Source organism: Protopterus annectens, chromosome 17.part0 (assembly GCF_019279795.1).
Source record: "Protopterus annectens isolate FY-2018-M chromosome 17.part0, PAN1.0, whole genome shotgun sequence".
In the NCBI taxonomy this organism is placed as follows: domain Eukaryota; kingdom Metazoa; phylum Chordata; order Ceratodontiformes; family Protopteridae; genus Protopterus; species Protopterus annectens.
In genome coordinates this window covers 424,149,585-424,170,216 of record NC_056751.1, presented here as the reverse complement: position 1 = coordinate 424,170,216, position 20,632 = coordinate 424,149,585, and the positions used below count along the sequence as shown (strand labels likewise).

General features: G+C 37.3%; 1 protein-coding gene across 1 annotated transcript in view; it reads left to right on the top strand.

Moving 5' to 3' along the window:
• The window catches only part of MYBPC2 (myosin binding protein C2), a 591,519-nt gene that overhangs the window by 356,723 nt on the left and 214,164 nt on the right, over nucleotides 1–20,632 (top strand). Inside the window, exons 14-15 of the mRNA XM_044059467.1 lie at nucleotides 674–839; nucleotides 7,918–8,024. Of these exons, the coding sequence (XP_043915402.1) occupies nucleotides 674–839; nucleotides 7,918–8,024 (273 nt within the window). The remainder of the gene's footprint in view (nucleotides 1–673; nucleotides 840–7,917; nucleotides 8,025–20,632) is intronic.

Sequence of the window (20,632 nt, the reverse complement as noted above, 5' to 3'; positions counted from 1 at the left end):
TGTTTAGGCAATTCTAGGAAAGTAAAACTTTTAGGTTTTCATATTACTTTTTTTATAACAAGACATACTTTGATCTTGACTAATTCCCATACATATGTCTCAAAAAATTGTATTGGCAAGGTCAGAAGCCTGTTCTCTTAATTATGTCTGAGAGTGCAGTCCACTCTAGCAATGCAATGCTTACATTGCACTTGATTTACACTTATGGTAAAACAGAGCATTACATGTGTTGTAGATGCAGAACTGTTGATATCCTCAGACTCTTAGGTTTATAACAAGAATGAGCGTAGAAACTCATCTCCTCTTTTACTGTATTTGTTTTTCAATATTTTCTGAACAAATTGTAAGAAAGCTACAAGCTATTTTCAATGAAACAGTTTTTAGAACTCTAGATAATTGTCACTGTTCATGTGATACCCCCATATGAAAAAATGTGAAAAAGGTGCTGTGGATAAACAAATGGATTTTAAGCAATGAAAATGAAAGAGCAAGTAAATCGGGTGGCCCTTAATACATGAAAATAAATTCCATGGTTATTTGTTTCTGCATATGTGATTACATTTCATGCTAATGTGTTTCCTTTACACTACCATCCTGTTTGCTTAATGTACTTCTTACTGTATACCTTCTTATGCTTCATCTGTTATGTGACTTCTTCTCCCTTGATTTGCAGACAAGGTGCTGGAGGTGCTACAAAGCATTGCTGACCTAACTGTGAAAGCAACTGAACAGGCAGCGTTCAAGTGTGAGGTGTCTGATGAAAAGGTGACTGGAAAATGGTTTAAGAATGGCGTTGAGATCCATGCAAGCAAGCGCATTACCATGGTTCATAAGGGCAGGTAAAGTGCCGACAGTCTGACTACATCACATACCAAATTTAATAGACTTTGCTATTTGCAGAAGGTAAGCAAAAGGAAAAAAAATGACCATACTGCAGAAATGAGGGGGTGACATATGCTATCATGGGTAGACAAAGGTCCTAAAACTGTGAGATGGTATATCTTTAAAAATGCACAAAAGAGTTAGCTTGCTGCTGCATTATTGAATCTGACACCACCAACATCACAAACTATTTTTGATTTTGATGGCAGAAGAGAAAATGAGGGCTTAACTGTCCCTAAAGTTACCTGTCTTCTTAAAGGATTGGGAATACTCGTGCCCCTCCCTGTCCATCTAGTGGACAGCAAATGACATAAATATGTTTTCAAATACAGGGGAGGGGAGAGCTTGTACACATTTAGCTGAACAGGTTAACAGTATACCTAGCTACACAGAAAACAGCAGGAAATGGAAAGGTGAGACGTGTTACACTAAACCTGGCTCTCCTTATACTTTACCTTTATTTCTCCAAATATAAAGTTTCTGAAGGTTCACCAGATGAAGGACACCAGCCAAAGTCTCAGGCTAATAAAAAGTAAATAATTAAATGAGTCCATCTGTAGCCCCCTCCCCTTTACATATATGTATTAATATCATAGTTGAACAACTGCTAAGAAAATGAAAAATCCTGCACAAATAGACTTAGTGCCTGCATGCAAAGGGACACTGTACCAGCAATGATTTACTATGGGAAGAGATCAGGGGATGCAACATCAGGAAGTTGAATTCAATGAGTCTGAACCTTACGGACTTAACATTTGAGAAAGTATAAGGTAATATTTCCCTTATAAGCAAGCATACACTTTTTATCATGCTGACTCAAAAGCATATCTGCTAGATGACACTCTGCAACATTCATGACCTGATGTCATACATACATACAGAATGCTAAAGCAGCCAGCATGGGAGGAAAAGTTGAAAATACTTGCTATTCATAGGACAGCTTGAGCATTTAGTGATAAGATGAGGGTCAACTGAACTCAGTATCCATCTGACTTCTCGTTGAATACCAGGGTATATTAAGCTTTTGATTGACAGATCCAGGTTGAGGCATATACACATATCATATATCTATGTGCATTGCCATCTTCATATAGCCATGGTATTTAAACCACAAAAATTGCAAAAGAGCTTCCCTGCATGTTCAAGCAATACATACCAAAGACTCCCTTCCTATTTTACTTTTATTTCATTATTTATTTGTGCATTTGCATTTCTATTTCACTTTTATTTATTTATTTATCTGTGCATTTGTTGACTGGGGTGGGGCACTGATCTCACTAGACCAGCTTCATGCTCAGCCCAAGATTTAAAACCAAGAGTGTACAACTTAAGCAAATATTACATACAGTATTAGATATATTACCAAGAATTTACATGTTTCAAGAATTTAAGAAAAAAATGACATTACAATAGTATTTCAAAAAATTTGCAACACTTGTTTGAAATTATATTCAAAGATATTTACAATGGCTGTTTAAATATTCAAATGTATATGTGCATTTCAGGGAAACTGAAAAATGTTATTAAAATAAAGAAATGGGAAGGAAGGTGGGAGAGGAGAGGTAACAAGGAGGGAATAAGAGGTTATGAGCTAGTGAGTGTTTAGCAGACAGAGGAGATGGAGTATTTGTTTTAAAGTAATCTTGGTATACAGAGACTGAAATTTAGGTAAGTTGCAATGGGTGATTTATTGGGTTTCCAAGTTTACATGATGGACATTTTGGAGCATTTGCTCTAGCATAGCATCCTTTATTTTTGGAGTGAGTATGGAGAATGTATGGTTGGTACAACTCAGATTAGTAAGAAGAGTCTGATGTGAGGAGTGGATACAGAGATGAATCTCATTTTACATAGTGTAAGCGATCTGTCTGAAAGTCTTTGAGCAAAAAATGGAAAGTTTTCTTCCATGATGAACTTGAAAAGTCGTGTTCCTAGTAAAGTCTAGCCCTTTGGAGTTGGGTAGTCAACCAGCTTTTTTAGAGTAGTGCAATGATGTTCTGTTTTTGGTAAAAGCATTATGAATCTGCATGTTATCAGATGTACACTGTATATTTAGATTTTCTGTGAGGCCAATAAAAGGAGTTTGTTAGCTTTTGGCTTTGTAACCTAACCTAAAAATGGTGTTGGAAGTTGAGAGTTCTATGTTTAAGGATCTAGTGGCTGCTTATCGTACATAGACCATCAAAACTTTCTTGCATTGAGCTGCCATATGATCGTAAATAAGTTCATTGAACAATCATAGTTGGCCAACATAAAGGAAACAGAATGTAGTATGTGCTTATCGTTAATTAGGTATAAGGAAACCTGCCCTTTCCCCACTGTAGTGCGATCTCAGAGTTGGTATATATAATTAGCTGGGAGGGTTGCAGCCCCCCCCCCCCACATGAGGAGGATTCTGTGAACAATGGACCCTCCTTATGTGGTGGGCTCTCTCTAATTGAAAATCTTCCTAATAGGTGGGGAAAGTAGTTTCACTTAAATAGTTTGAATTGAAGGAAATGTAACAGGAGGTAAGACATCTGATGGACAGGGAGCCATTTAGCCTTTTTTTAATACAATGCAGTGGTGTTCTCTTATGTGGCAAGGGGGATAAAATGACATATTTTGTATGGAGCTTAAGTGCTTTTTAGATGTGGAGATAATAAAAAGCACTCCATATTCTAATTACATATGCAGATCTTTCCTATTAGCTTTGCCAGCTACTGGTAAGAGGAAGACTCACATTTTCCAAGTCCAGAAAATTCATTTTTGAATATTTGTTTTAATGTGGTCAGTGTTTACCTGGAACTTGAGATGCAGTCTAGGCAAACTCCTAGGCTGTTGAAGGAATGAGTAGTTTCTAGGACTTTAATGTTATGGTCTGTGATATGTCTGTCTAGGGAGACTGTGGTGCGGTTTTTGGTAGGTCAAAACATCATTCTTTTAGGTTTTGAAGAGTTTAATAGTCAGTCTATGGAGTTCACCTAGTTTTAGTTTAAGGCTGCCTTTATGGCATTGTACTCCAATGCTGCTGTGGGTTTGGTCAGATCTGTACGTTATCAGTCATATACCATGGTATAAACAAAGTTTATTTGTTTATTTTGTGCAATGAGATGTGCTAGAATTTATTTTTTTTAACTGGCCCATTTATTATGATTCATGGTTATATATACAATTCCAAAAATGTTGGCTATGTCCCTGGATATCAGAGAACAGAATTAAAAGGACTTGAGGATTAATGAATCAAGACAAGAGAAGATGAGAAAGGATGGAACCAAGAAAAGAGCAGATGAGAAAGGATGGACCTTTGTGGGACACCTTTCCTCAGAAATGCTGGACTGGAGGAGGAGCAAATTTTGACTGAAAATGTTCAGTGTGAGAGGAAGTTTGGAAATCACAGAGTCATTCTGTGGCTAAGTTCACTGACTAAAAGGACACCATAAAACAGATGATGGTCAACCAAATCAAATGTCTTGGTCAGATCTATGGAAACTGCAGCAGTTAGTCGTCTTCTTTCCAAGCTGGTTATAATGTCACCTATTAGTGTCTGAAATAAAGTAATAGCACTGTGGTCTGCCCCAAAAGAAACCATGTTGGTTTCTACCTAAAACGACATGTTTTGTTTTTCACTAGCTGGAATACTTCAGTGAGTTTGAAAAGAATGGAAATCAGTCTGTAGCTGAATGGGGAGCTAAGTTTGGCCACTTTCAGTATGGGTTTTATGACTGCATTAATTTTAAAACTGAGCATAATGAGCTGTAACAGAGGGAAAAGTTGTAGATGTATTAATTGGGTGTTAGAATATGGTCCTTGCAAGTTTTGATAAGCCAGTGGTAGAGACTGTCAGCACCTAGGCGAACATCATTTTGATATATCTTATAGAAGGTGTTCAAGCATTTTGGATAAGATCTTTTTTTCAAAAACAAATCTGAGGAATATATTCCAGTGAAAATTTTATGGGAGGTAGGTTGTTCCTTAAGGAAGAAGTGGGTGAAGGAAGGTGCTTGTGTTACTTTAGGTATTATTTTAGGAAATCTGTGATCAGAGGATGAGATAAGGTTGATTGCTGGTTTTGGTAGAAGGAGGCTTATGTGTTTTATTTTTTCTGAGCTGTATAATAATGTACATCTGCCACAGGATTCAGGAGATTTTTTTTGCATCTAGAGGACCAATGTTTCATCTCCAAGGTTTAATATGGCTTTCAGTTTTTTGGTTAGTCATTTGTTCTAACAGGGTTTGTGAAGATGCATGATGGTTTGGAAAAGACTATTTTGAAGGGAGAGCAGAATGGTTGTATATGTACGTTTTTGCAAGATTTCGGCCTAAAGATGATTCTGAAGGGTTGTTGAGAGTTTTCTGGATTATTATTTTTAAATGTGATAGGGCAGGGTTCAGTTTAAGCAGCACATGTAGTGTAATTGTTGACAGCTTCTCAGGGATGTTGATGATTAACAGATCTAGAGGGAATGGTTGACTAATAAGAAAATTAAACATGTCAGTTCACTGATCTAACCCTAGGTCGTTAGGTATGCATTATTGTTTTGCTTAAAAGGGCTGAAGAGATTAAAAACAAAGTCTCTTAAGATAACCAGGTGCTTTTATGGGGTGGCAGACCTGTGAGAGTTATGGTCAAAAGGGACTTTTTCCACAATGCTGGAAACTTGAGATTCACAGACATGCTAGGGCAATGAGGAAAGACCTCATTACTGGCTAATTTGCATATCTCTGAATCTCTCTTAACTACCTCAAGTGCAAATCAACACTTTCCTATTGTAGTCAATGCTGGCAGCCCATGCATCATGTTAGTTCAGGCACCCGCCATTCACTCACACATGCAAACACACAGCTCTTACCTTTTCTTGAGTTGATGAAATGTCCCTGATGTATTCGTTCATATTGTCCCTGCTCCTCATACATGATGGATGATTACATTCAGTCAATAACTAGAGTGTCAGTCTTCTTTTTGTTCATAAAGTACATCATTATGCTAGACCTGTTGCTGTATAAAACATTTACTGTGAATCCAAGTAAAAGTTTGCAAATTCTACCTGGTGTCATCTAGTTTTCCTCACAGCTTTGCCCTGAAGCCTTCTCCCATATGGACTCAACTCATCCCTCTCAGCTGTCCCTTATTTTACACACAACTTCTGCTGTTCTGTCTTATATATGCCCTGTCTGCCCCTCATACCTCATGTAGCATTGTAATCAGTAAATATTGCAAGACATTACAGTTTCATTCTTCTTATAATGTAAACAAAAACACTGCTACACTAACTTTTTGGTTAGTTTAGAGGGCTAAAACTATGGCTTGCTGTGTCAGGGTGTAGACTTTGAATTTTTTTTCTCTCTCTCTTTAACTTTTTTTTCCCAAAAGGTGGCATAAGGCTATTCTTGGTGATTAGTGATGGCACAGAGAGCTAAGCCTCTGCTAAAGTGCTGTGCAATATTGAAGTTTTGTAGCTTCTTTTAAGTCACGATGTAAAGAGAGTATCTCTGGTGTCCAGTGCCGCATAACCCATATTTTCCATGGCAAACTTTTGTTCTATTATATTTGTAGTGCCTTTACGGCATGATATAAACAGAGTATACTTGATGTCTATTGTTTCCTCTGGCCAATGTTGAAGGATTTGCTTGTTAGTCTAGGGGAGTGTGGAGGTATGGCAGCTTCCTGACATATACACTCACATACACACATTCGCACATATACTGCACACACACACACACACACACACACACACACACACACACACACACACACACACACACACACACACACACACACACACACACACACACACAATCAGATTACACCATTCATACCTCTACATACACTCACATATGCAGTAATACATATACACAACTACACATCACCCAACAGTACCTCTATGCTTTAGCTCCCTTGCACTTACGTATAACATGATCAGGTGAACACAAGCTTCTGACTGTGTTCATTAACTTGGGTGGCCAATGTAAGTTACGCAACTGACTAATTCTTTGAATCACTTGGCTACCTAAGTACCTTAACACAGCCATTTTTGAGGGGAGGAGATGGCTAATTAGCATAGGGTGCTCCCCACGAATGCCCTATTAGCATTTGTGCTAGGCTGCAATAGACAACCCACAACAGAGCTACATCTCTTCATTGGGCAGCACTGTGGTAGGGCTATCTCTGATTCTGAAATGGTTAGCACAATGTGTACAGAAGGCTTACACTTCACAGTAAGCTGTCTGAATTCATCTGAGAGTCTGTTAGTATAGTGTTAAGTTTTTGAAACATTTGAGAGGAGGAGGATGGCAGGAGGTAGGCTACTGCAAGATGAATTATATGAATCCCACATAGTAAAATTATTAAAACTGACCAAATGAGATCATGTTTTGAGGTGAAAGAAGCTTGGCTGCAGATGCTATGATGTAAGTGGATTTTATACAGCATGAGAGTTCCACTTCCTATTCTTTAATTAGGGCTAACATTAAATATGTTATTATAGCCAATGTATCTATACACCATTGTACATGTAGCTATAATTTATGCAGTAAGTCATGTGGCGGTGTAAACATCCTGCTATTCTTTACCATTTCAGAACATTATATTTGCACTGCACCTGCAAATGACAGGGTATTAGAACTAATTTGCTGTGTGTTCCTCTTTGCAATCCACATGTACTTTGCAGAGTAATTTTATATTACCATGCAGAGTGATCCCAATTTTGTAACAAGGGCTACTAAATGAACCAAGGTTTTGACATTGTAAGGAATAACAGCATGCAAACCAGGCTACTGCTGCTTACAGATTCATACAGTCCTCAATTACAACACAATAAAATAAAAAGCAGGATTGGTTATGTATTTATATATGCATGAGTGTGTATGTATGTATGCATGTATTATGTATAAACACATTAAAAGTGGTCTTTGAACGAGCACATCTGGTCAGCAGTTGTATCTAATGGCTGACAATGATACATTCAGCTGTGTGTAGCTATTGTAGCATTAGCTCTGATGCAGTAAGGGACATCCTTCTTTGGGCATGTATAAAATATTTCCGTTTCTGTACAGGTTTCACAAACTGGTCATTGATGATGTCCATCCAGAGGATGAAGGAGACTACACTTTTATTCCTGATGGCTATGCCCTGTCTCTCTCTGCTAAACTCAACTTCTTAGGTAAGTTCCTTGTCAGCATACATAAATTTCCGATTTATCTGTGTGTTATGAATATATTAGTCATAAATCCACAGAGATCAATTTATATCATTCTATAATTATTACACATGCAGTTTGTTTATCCATAATACTAGTGTCTTATTAGCATTGCACAACATATACTTAGAAGACATTTGATGTGAAGTTGCAATATTAGGTTTAATGAGGTCTGTGGTTACTACAAATATATATCACAGTCTCTCTCAAATGTTTCTAGATACTTGGGGCCAGATTCATGAATGCCTACACTAAGTGTACACTATCTGTAATCAATAATATCCCTACCACATTTTTGTGCTGTCTATTCACTGATAAAGATTACACTAAGTGTACACATAGTCTACACTTTATGGCAACCTTTATGAATCCCTTTCAACACTTAAGGCTACAGGAAAATCAGTAGGAAAACTTAAATGAGGAAGCAGAAGGTGTGAGTTATGCTTGTGTCATCTATTCACTCAGAATGGTGTACACTTAGTGTAGCTGTTCATGAATCCGGCCTTTAGTCTTTTTCATTACTTTGTTAATTAGGTAAACCCATTAGGGATCACCTTATTTCCAGGAGCAAAACGAATCACTATTTGGTTTAATGACTTGTTTAGAGTCTAACAGTACTCAAACAGAGACTGACAGAATCAAATTGTGGACTACAGAATGAAGCTGTTTAGCAGCCAATAACCTTATTTGTTTACACTAAACTGCCAGATGATTAAGTAGTAATGTATTGATGGTGCATATTTCCCAAGTTTACACAACCCTAAGTAAAAAGTCATACAATTCATCTGTTCAGTCGATGTTGATTTCTTTTATTTGACTGGTTAGATGGCTGTTGGTTGATTTGTTTGCTGGTTGATTGGTGTTTGTGTCTTTCGGCTTTTCCTGGTTAGGGGTCGCCACAGCAGAACTCTGGTCCGCTAATGATTGGCAGTTGATTTTTACGTACCGGCTTGCCAGGACTGACGCACAACCTTCAACGAAGGTCCGCCCATTCACACATGTCTCTACGCAGAAGATGCTCTAGCTGAGAATCGAACCGGACAGCGTCTTACTGAGAGGCGACAACGCAACTAAGTAAAAACAGAAATCATCACACTTCTCCAAACTCAGAGCAACACAATAACATTTAATTGAGCAGTTTAGTTCAGTAACATAGACCAAACTCCATCAGAATATTACTACAACAAACCACATCTTTTATATTTAATCCAATAACATAATTACAAATCCCATAATTGTCACTCAAACAATTAATTATTCAAAACAACCCAAATTTCATGTTAATTCAACATTTAACAAAATGAGGGCATATTTAGTATGTCATGACAAATTAATTTCCTCAGTAATCTTATTTAACCTTTCTAAATTATAACCTATTTCAACAAACAAATGTATTATAAAATCCATTTCTCCCTTAAACTCATCATCTTTAGAGGTTAGTCTAGAAGCCCTAATTAATTGCCCCTTAGGAATATTACATTTCATAAATCTTGGGAGGCTGCTATAATAATGGACATAACTATTCATTAAAAACATTCTTCCTGTGTATCTTACTAACAAATTCATGTTTATTAGTTATCATTCTCACTTCTACATCTAAAAATGCAACCTTTGCACCAACGTGTCCTCTGGTAAACAGCAAAAACTCAGTACTTATGTTGAAATCAGAAACAAAACTTCAACTCAACCACCATACCTTTCCATATAATAAACAAATCATCAACAAACCTCTTATAAAATGGAACATTATTAAAAAAAATCTAGTTTTCTGGAGGTACATAAACTCCCACCATCCTAACACTTGGTTGGCAAAGGAGGGTGACACAGCAGCACCCATGGCTACACCTCATAACTGCTGATAGTACCTAAAGTCAAAAATATATTTTTTTGTTTTTAAGATTATTGATTGAGTGAAATATTTTAAGCATTTGTATGTGTGTGTGTGTGTGTGTGTGTGTGTGTGTGTGTGTGTGTGTGTGTGTGTGTGTATATATATATATATATATATATATATATTATTTATTGTGTTTTTTTCTTTCACTGAATTAACATAAACTTTGGATTGTTTTGAATAATTAATTGTTTGGTTAACACTCATGGGATTTGTAATTATGTTATTGGATTGAGTATATAAGACATATGGTTTGCTGTAGTAGTATTTTGATGAAGTTTAGTTTATGTTACTAAACAAATGCATCCAATTAAATGTTATTTTGTTGTTCCCAGTTTGCAAAGGGTGGTGATTTCTCTTTTTAGTTTTGGTGTCTTCACCCACATGGAGTTGGCTGTTTTGTGTTTTTGGTAACTAAGTGTGCTAATCCACTCAGCCTGTTTAAGATATGATCAGAAATTAACTGAGGCAATGTGGTAGCATAACACAGAGTACAAAATATAAAACATTAATCAATCTGCAGGCTAAAAATCAAAGAGAAATGTAGAAACACAATAATTAGTCACATTTTAAAAGCAATAATACTTAAGCACATTAAAGAAAATAACAAAAGCAATATACTAAACTGAGAAAAATAGCAATCAAATGACAAGCATATAACTCCACAATGAGCTATTTACTTGAAAATAGAGAGGAATGTTTCAAAACCAGTGTAAACTGAAAAATATGACAACTAAGTTACAGTACCAGTTATAGAGTTTTCACCAAATATTTATTTGATTGATATTTGTTTATCATTGAAGTCCAATTGAGTAATAAATATACATTTTAAGTGGAGGTCCAGGGAGAAAATCTCCAGAGAATTAAATCTTCTTTTTCTTTTGGCTTTTTCCCTGTTAGGGATCACCACAGCAGATCACCTGTCCGCTCATGATTGGCAGTGGAGTTTTACAGTGTCGAGTTGCCAGCCCGGCTCCCAACCTTCCACAGAAGGCACACACACGCATGCACTCACACCTTGGGCCAATTTAGAGTGTCCAATCCACCTGCAGCATGTCTTTGGGATGTGGGAGGAAACCGGAGCACCCAGAGGAAACCCACGCGACCACAGTGAGGACATGCAGACTCCGCACAGAAGGCACCCCAGCCAAGGACTGAACCAGGGAAGCTCTTGCTGTGAGGCGACAACGCTAACTGCTGCACCACCGTGGCCACCCAGAGAGTTAAATAACATCAAATAATACATTAGTATAGATGTAATTAAAAAGTGTATATACATTTAATTTGACAGTGGAATACATAGGATACAATAAAGCATGAGAACACACCAGTGATGTAACAATAAAAGGAAAAAAGAACTGTAATTAAATATGGTCATGAATACATATGTATAAGCATAATCTACTATGCTAGGAAATAATAAAAGAGATGATACAAGTCCCCCCTAAGAATGGGGAGAGGGCGCGTGTATAGATGGATAGTATGATAAAATGTTAGTAAGAATGTAAAGTATTTCTTGATGTAGATTATACAGGAGGGGAGCACAGGCACAGGCACAGCCATGAGTTAGTGAGAACTTCTTTGTGAGAGGACTTAAATACATGGAGGTTTGGTATAGTTATAACTGAATATGGGACAGAGATCTATAGTTTGGCTACACAATGTGAGTACAGACTTTGCCCCATAGGTTTTATTTCTAATAAGCTAATACTATTAACTTTTTAGTCACAATTGTTTTGGGATTCACTCACCTGATGCAGTGGCCTCACCAGACACTCACTGATTATCAGTAAGTTCTACATCCATATTGACACTCTTCGGACTTGTCATTATGGAGTAATTGCAACACCAACATGAGAAGATAATCAGTGTAGGAGCAGAATTCTACATTTTCAATGTGTAATTCGCATACCTTTATTATCAAGCTAGAGATGTCATTCCCTTCTTTAAAATATCACCATGTCTCGCCTCATGTGACTCTTATAGCTATCCATTTATTTTCTAAGCTACTTGTCCTAGAGAGGGTCACAATGGTAGCATTCAGTACTGAAAAGGTATACTTACCTGGACATGAATCCCCAACAATATCTAGTGTCTCCACTGACCACATTTGGCAAATTTCAGGCTCAGCCTAGACAAACTAGGTATCACAACAGACAAAATAAGGACATCACACTAAGTTGAATAAAAGAGTGCAGGCAAAAGGTAATACAGTCCAGCATTTAGTGTTATACAGGAAAACAAACAAAAAATGATGTAGTACATTAACACCAAATTTAAGGATTATAGTTATAATATGTATAGCATATTAAAAAGGAGGGGTAAGATAAGTGAGAAAGGTACTGTGGGATTAATGGAAGGAGGAAGTGGAGAAGGTAATAGAAGAGCTGTAGAAATAATCTGCTGTTGGACTGTAGCTATTTACATGAGGATATAAGTGATGGAGGTGGAAGATGTGTTCAGTTATGTGTCCTGTTTGAAGGGAGTTACATTTTGACTGGTTTAAAAGATAGGATTTTGACTGGGTATTGAACATTAATGAAGATATGATTTTCTTCATATGAGGAGGAAGTGATTCCCAAAGTTTAAGGCCTGATCCCATGCACTCCCACAACCCTGGCACACTGGAAATATTTAATAACTGCAGTGACATCATCTACCAAAATGGATCCAATTCGGAGTCTACTATCTGCTTCTAGTGCATTTTTCTCACAGGAAAGTATATCCAAAAGATTAAGGAGAGCTTCACGATGTTACTTCTCCCTCATAACAATGCCCTTAGTTGACATCAACATTTATCCACCCTTGCTGACAGTGGCATGGGCAATATCCTGCCACACCCCTTCGGAGTTACTGGATAGGTGTTACTGTTTAAGATTGTTTTATTAATTCACAGAAGTAGAAATAATGGCTTCTGCATGTAAGTAACTTTTATTTACATATAAACTTATATTATGCATTTTTATTGGTTAGTTTGCTTATACCCACATATCAAGTAACACAACAACTGTTTTAGAGGAGTCCCCACTTAGCTAAACTGGAGAGTATGACCTCATGTATAACTTACTAAATGTAACCAACGCCATGGTGTGTAAAACACCAGTGAAAGAACTTTAATTATTAACTGCACATCTAGCAGAGATAATCTGTATTTGAGCTTAAGCCCATCTCAACCTCCTATATAAAAAAATTACTCTCTAAATTAAAACCTTGCCCCAATGCCCCTGACAATATCCCATCCTTCTTCCGAAAAATAGCCACAGATGGTATCGCTCTTCCCATTAGCATCCTGATCAATAGATCCATGCAGGAATCTTATGTTCTCAAATTATGGCGCACTGCCTTCATTCTACCTCTCCATAAAGGAAGCAAAAGCAATAACATCTCTAACTTCTGCCCCATAGCTATCCTCTCCCCAATTTCCAAACTACTAGAAAAATGCATCCACATTCAGCTTATGCCATTCTTAGCCAATAACCATCTAATCACTCCAACCCAACACAGCTTCCGTCCAGGCCATAGTACAACCACTGCACTTCTCTCCTTCTTAGATAAAATAAATCTTGCCCAGGACTCTGGAAAATTAGTTTCTACTGTTCTTCTAGATCTGTCCAAGGCATTCAGTACCATCTCCCACACCCATCTTTTAAACCATCTCTCCAACCTTAATCTCTCCCAGAATACCTTATCCTGGTTCTCTAGCTACCTCTCCAATAGATCTCAAGCTGTAAAATGGGTGACAGGTACCTCAACCTTCCTTCCTACCCCCATGTGTGTTACCCAGGAATCCATACTTGGTCCAATCCTGTTTAACATCTTTATTAATGATTTCCACGAAGCCATACCCAATACCAAAATTGTACAATACGCAGATGATTCCACATTAGTCTGCAGTGCCACCAACCTCCCAGAGCTTCAAACACTGACCCAAACTGCTTCCTCCACCATTGAAAATTGGATGCTTCAGAACCACCTCTCACTAAATGCCAATAAATCCAAAATACTATTATTCTCTCCCTCAAAAGCTTCCCCTCTTGATAAAAACTTGTTCCAAATCATTAGCCAAAAAACTCCACTATAGAGGTTGTTCCCATCGCCAAACTACTTGGGGTCAGTATTGATGAACACCTAAAATTCGACACTCACATCCAGCAAAACATTAAGAAAACCCATATAAAACTTTGTATGCTATACAGGAACATCCACTTTCTCCCTCCTTCTACCATACAAACTCTTGCCACTACTTATCTACTCCCCTCACTAATGTATGGCGCTCCTCTATTAACAAATTTATCTGCTGCGCTCACCTCAAAATTGGAAGTCTGTTATAATAATATTTCAAAATTTGCTACCAAAGCCAAATACTCCTCCCATCACTGTATTGCCCTTAATTTGTTACACTGGTTGAACTCTCCAACCACCTAGACTATCTTCAGATTATCACAGCCCACAAACTAATTTTTTAGCCCTGTAAGTGCCCTGCACTATCCAACATCCTTCTATCCTACACCCCTCAGAGAACTCTCAGATCTACTCACCAAAACCTAATCTTTGTCCAAAAACCCAATCGTCCCACTGGTCAACTCCTGCTATCCTTTTCCTTAGCAAATAGAATGGATTTCTCTTCCTTCCTCTCTAAGGACTGCGGTGGTGGTGCTGCGGTAGCGTTGTCGCCTCACAGTAAGACGCTGTCCGGTTCGATTCTCAGCTAAAGCGTCTTCTGCGTGGAGACATGCGTGAATGGGCGTACCTTCGTTGAAGGTTGTGCATCAGGGCTGGCAACTCGGCACGTAAAAAAAAATCTACTGCCAATCATTAGCGGACCGGAGTTCCACTGTGGTGACCCCTAACCGGGAAAAGCCGAAAGACACAACAACAACAACCTCTCTAAGGACTTGTGCAAACGTTGAAAACTTTAAATCTCAGCTACATTCCTACCTTTCCTCTTAACAGGAAATGCAACTGCATTCTCCCCACCTATTCCTATAATTCTCTCTCCACCTTTAAACCCCTCACTAGCTATAATTACTAGCTTCACTAGCTATGATTACTAGCTAACCAAACATAATTGTACATATTGTAAATATCTAATTTGTACCATGCACCTAAGAAATTACACCTGCTCTCTAACATGAAATGTAATTGTAAATTGTTCTTCTTTACTAATATTGTATCTGTATCTAAACTATGTAATGTGGAGCTTTTCTCCCTGGGCCTCCACTGAAAATGGGCTCCCTGAGCCCAGTGGACCTCCCCGGTCATCAAACTGGAAATAAATAAATAATCATCAGTCAGTACTAAAACATCACACACACTGGGTTATAAATGCCTGTTATAAATAATTAATATTTCGGGGACTGGATGGGACACAACAGTACCTGTTAAATACATGCTATGGCTACGTGTTACTAATGTGTTATTCATATATATATATATATATATATATATATATATATATATATATACTAACTTTGGTTGAAACACCCAAATGCTAATGTTTACAATGTCAACCAGGAAACGTCAACATTGCAGATATCAACATGTTACTACATAGGGAGTGAACAGCAGCCTCAGTGCATGCGATCTCACTCACCTGTCAACCATCTGTGTAGCTGACCAAATTTCATCAACTAAACAGAAGTTGACCATAACTAGAGTCAACAAAATTAAGAACTGATGTAGATAAAGATATAGATCTAGTACAGGTGTGTAAGTTGAACTTACCATAACAGTAGATGTTTGCATGATCACTTCTGCAGTAGCCTTAGCTATATGGCAAGGTCTATTTTATGCGCTCGAAAGCTGAAAAACCCAAATCCAAATAGCGCAACACATAAAGAGCGAACCACGAATATGTCGAACGAATGAAACCGCGAAAGTTAAAATATCAAATTTGCATAGCTGGTCAGTCTGCGGTATAGCTCCGTAAGGTAAGTGTGCAATAGTTACGGACCTTAGGGTTATGAAGGGGTTAAGGTAAGTGCATAGGTAGGTAGTGTATGTAAGGTTTTGTGTAGGTAATGTATGTAAGGTTTACTGTAGGGCTTTGTTAAGTGTATGTGAGTGGAATATTTAGTTTGTTTGGGTATAGCTCTGTAGGGAAAGTGTGCGGTAGTTACGGACCTTAGGGTTAGGGAGGGGTTAAGGATAGTGCATAGATAGTTGTGTATGTGGGGTTTAGTGTAGGGTTAGCAGTAGGGTTTTGGTGCTTTAATTTAGGGTTAGAAGTAGGGTTTTGGTTAGTGTATGTATGTGTTTTTTTATTGTGTTTGGGTAGGTAGTGTGTTGCGCGTGGTGGGTTGGCTGACTATGACGGTTCGAGGTTTTAAATTTCATGCTTTAGTACATTCGACAAATTCGCAGTTCGTTCTTTATGTGTTGCTCTATTTGGATTCGTGTTTTTCATGTTTCAAGTGCATAAAGTAGAACCATATGGCCTTTACCCTGCCAAGTATATAATGGCCATACAGCTTCCAAGGCTTCAGTGCACCTTCCATGCACCCAACCTGTCAAGCAGAATGAGCTGAGCTGACAAAAAGACAAGTATGGTTGAAAAGCCCTTCAAAGCTTTCCTGCCAGCAGAGAGGCAGAGAGTGGGAGGGGGGGGGGGGTTGAGCACTAAAAGGACAATGTTAGGAACAACAAAAAATAAATGCCCACTCCCTGGCATATAAAACACACCAAAAACAAGGGAGATTGAGGGAGGGAATGGCTACTGGAGCAGTGATCATTTGAATATCTACTGTTATGGTTAGTTCAACTTACACAACTGTACTATGTCCTTCATATTGATCACTGCTGCAGCAGCTTTATCATACGGGTAGATTACCATGTCTGACTATATTTGGCAGGTGGAAGGAGAAGGGAACAAGAGCCCTTGGAGAATGGTTCTAGCAAAGCTTGATCTAGGCCTAGAGAAGAAGCTAAGCTTATAGTGCTTTGTAAAAGTATGTACAGAAGACCAAATACCAGCCTCTGGAATACTTCTAGAATCAAACCCTTTCCAAAAAGCCATAGATGAAGCCGAGGCCTTGGTAGAGTGAACTTTGACCCTGCCTGAAATAGATTTATTACATTCAGTATAACAAAAAAGTAATAGACTTAGACAACCATTTGGAAATAGCCTGTTTTGACACAGGATGTCTCTTCTTAACTTCACAAGAAATGAACAATTGATCTGAAGGTCTAAAAGATTTAGTTCTGTCAACAGAGTACCTGGTTGCCTGTGAACATCCAAGGGACAGAGTACCCTTTTTCCCTCATTTTAAAATTCAGGAAAGAAAATGGGGAGATGAGTAGTTTGGCTTAAAGTAAACAAAAATGCCACTTTAGGCATAAAAGAAGATTAGTTCTCAAAGAAACCCTCTCCCTGTGGAAAATGAGAAAGAGCTTGCACCTCAGATACCCTTCTTGCAGAGGTCATAGCAATCAGTAAAACTGTTTTCCAAGTTAAGAATCTCAGGTCAGTCAGATTACCTTGTTCAACTGCAGCAAGTACTAGCTTTTCTAACATAAAACTAAGATCTCAAGGAGGGGGTCGCCAGTTTTCTAGGAGGCCTCGTATGCAAAACTCCTTTAAGGAACATTTTGAGATAAGGTTGCATTAAAAGAGGAGGATCCATGGGCAGACATGCTGAAATGGATGGTAAATTAACCTTAATAGTGGAATAACAAAGGCAATAGGATAGTAACTCACACAAGTATTGTAAAACCAGAGAACAACTAGCCCTGAATGGGTGCAGATTATGTTGTTGACACCAACTAGAAAATCTTTTTCTGTTTGATAAAGTAGCAGACATCCTTGCCTCCATTATTACCTGCTGCACATCCTCAGAAAACAGCTGCCTAAAATGAATTAAAACCCTATCATCCAAGCAGTCAGTTGAAGGTGACTGATGTCAGGGTATATAAAACACCCCTGGTCTTGTGTGAATAGATCCAGTCTGTGAGGAAGCTTGTGGCAATTTCCCCCAGATATTTCCAAAAAAAGTGAGAACAATGGATGCCTGGGCCAGAAGGGAATCACCACAATAATCTTGGGGGATTCCTTCTGATTCTTGAGTACTTTGGATATTTGTGGAAAGGCATACAGGAGCATTCCTAGCCAAAGAAAAGAAAAGAAAAGAATAGGCATCTGTCTTCCAGGCCTTCTTCCATGGAGTCTTAGAAAAGAAATTTGACAGTTGATTTTTCAGAGAGGAGGCAAATAGGTCTACTTGAGGAATTCCACACAGATGGATCAAATCAAATCTTGGAAGATTCTTTGATCTAGTTTCCATTTATGAGGGTCTGCCCTGGTCCTGCTTAGCTTGTCTGCCATACAGACTTGCTCTAATGTAATGCATGATGCATGTAGTGTGAGACTGTGCTGTGAAGTTATATCCCAAGTTAACATGGCTAGTCCACAAAAGGAGTACAACTTGCACCCCCAAGCTTGTTGATATATCACATGACTGTGATATAGTCTATATCAACTTGATGAGGTCCCAGTAACCAAGATGGTTCAGAGAGTTGAGTGCCTTAATCAGGGCAAGCATCTCCTTGATATTTATGTGCTTTCATATGTCCTTGGTGTCCCAACACACTGCACTTTTATCCCTGTTGAAACTGCTTCCCAAGCAAAGTCCAAAGCATCTGTGGTGATTGACTGTTTTGAAGCAGGGAGGGAAAAGGAGAGACCTGGATTTAAGGATATTTGTTGTCTCCGTCAAAAGATTTCTCTCTTCTGACAAACCCCAACACTGGGATCTGAAAAGACAAAGACTAGTGACACTGAGACCAAAGAGATTCCAGATACCACTGTATCTTTCTTATGTGGAGTCTTGCCAGTGGTATCATGAGAATCATAGACATCATGAGACCCAAAATCTATGGGATTCCCTCAAAGTGATCAAAACTTGAGTGGAAAACCTTAGAAATAGATCTAGATAAAAATCTATTTTTCCTGTGGAAGAAAAGTTCTTTGTTAATTTAAATTTATTTCACAAAAACATTTTAGTATGCCTGACCAAAACATTACTTTATTGGTAAACACTCAAAGTATAAAACTGATAATTTCCTTTAAAAGCTCAAACATATACTTTATAGTTATCAGAGGAAAATGTTTAATAGTCACAATAAAACAAAAAAATACATAGTCTAAATAACCTAAGATAGATTTAACTGTATTATCTTTAAATACCAATGGCTTAAACAATCCTAGCGATAGATCAATTCTACTGAATTATTTAAAACTGAACAAAGCACAAACTGTCTTCCTTCAAGAAACTAATTTCAAAACAAATGACAATTACAAATGGAATCCTAAGGAATATATGATATTGGTGCAATCCACTTATAAGACAAAGACAAGAGAATTTTATGGAAAACAAATGTGATTAACCCAGAAATCATTTCTAAGTATGAAGATAAAGAAGGTCTTGTGGCATTAGTAATAGTTAAATATAATAACAGAATATAGACCCTAGCCAATCTATACTGGTTCCTTGGCATTGGAACAGGAAATGTTAAAAAAGCACTTGGATTTCATTGCCAGTAATTATAAAGGCAACTTATTATTAGGAGGAGATTTTAACTGCATATTTGATATTTCTGAAACTACAAATAAAAGACCACTACGTACATCTGCTGTATCAAAAGCTTTAAACAACTGGGTAGAATCATTTCATCTTGTAGATACTTTCAAATTTAAAGAATATAAATATTTGTTGTTTTCCCATCAAGATCACAGATTTGGTACCCAAACTAGAATAGATAAAATATTTTCTGCCCATGACTTAGACTCTAAAATCATTCATTTCTCAATCACTCCCTAACCCTTTACAGACCACAATTCATTGATACTAAAATTTCAAAATGGGTACAAACCATTCATCTTTAACTCCAGAATTCCAGCATATATAACTAAAATTAAAGAGTTAAAACCCTGGTTATTACCTGAATTACAGTTCTTCTTAGATATTAATTACACCACAGAGATAAATAAAATAATGATATGGGACTCATTAAAAGCTTACATATATGGTAAAACCCTAACTTGGTATAAAAAAAATCAGAGAATGGCATTCTGAATTATTAGATCTACAATCTAAACTTTTGTCAATAAAAGCTGAAAAAAAATCAAAATCATTTGGAGATGAAAAAGAAAGTAGAAGTATTAAACAATAAACACAACAAAATTCCAACACATAAAACTAGTTTAGCTTTAGAAAAACTAAAAATAATAGCTTGGCCACTTCTCCAAAACATGTACATAATTTATCCACAAGAATCAAAATACGAGCAAAAGCTAAAAACATTAAAAGTATCTCCCATGAAAAGAAAGAGAAAAATGTCTTGGATATAGGTGACATTCTTGATGCCTATAGAAATCACTATATGGAATATTTCCAAAAAATTATATCTACATATCGATCACTTAAATCTAGATGAAAAATGTTCTAATATAAAAAAAATACTAAAAAATTTAAAACTAGATCTGCAAGCACCCATATCCTACAAAAAAATTACAGATACAATAAAAGGGGGTAAAATAATAAAGCTCCAGGTGTAGATGGCATAATTATGGAAATATATAAACTTTTTGCTTCAAAGATATTATCCCTCTTCCAGAAAACTCTATTAGAAATTAAGTCACAAGCTTTAATACCACCCTCTTGGAAATATTCTTTAATCACACCAA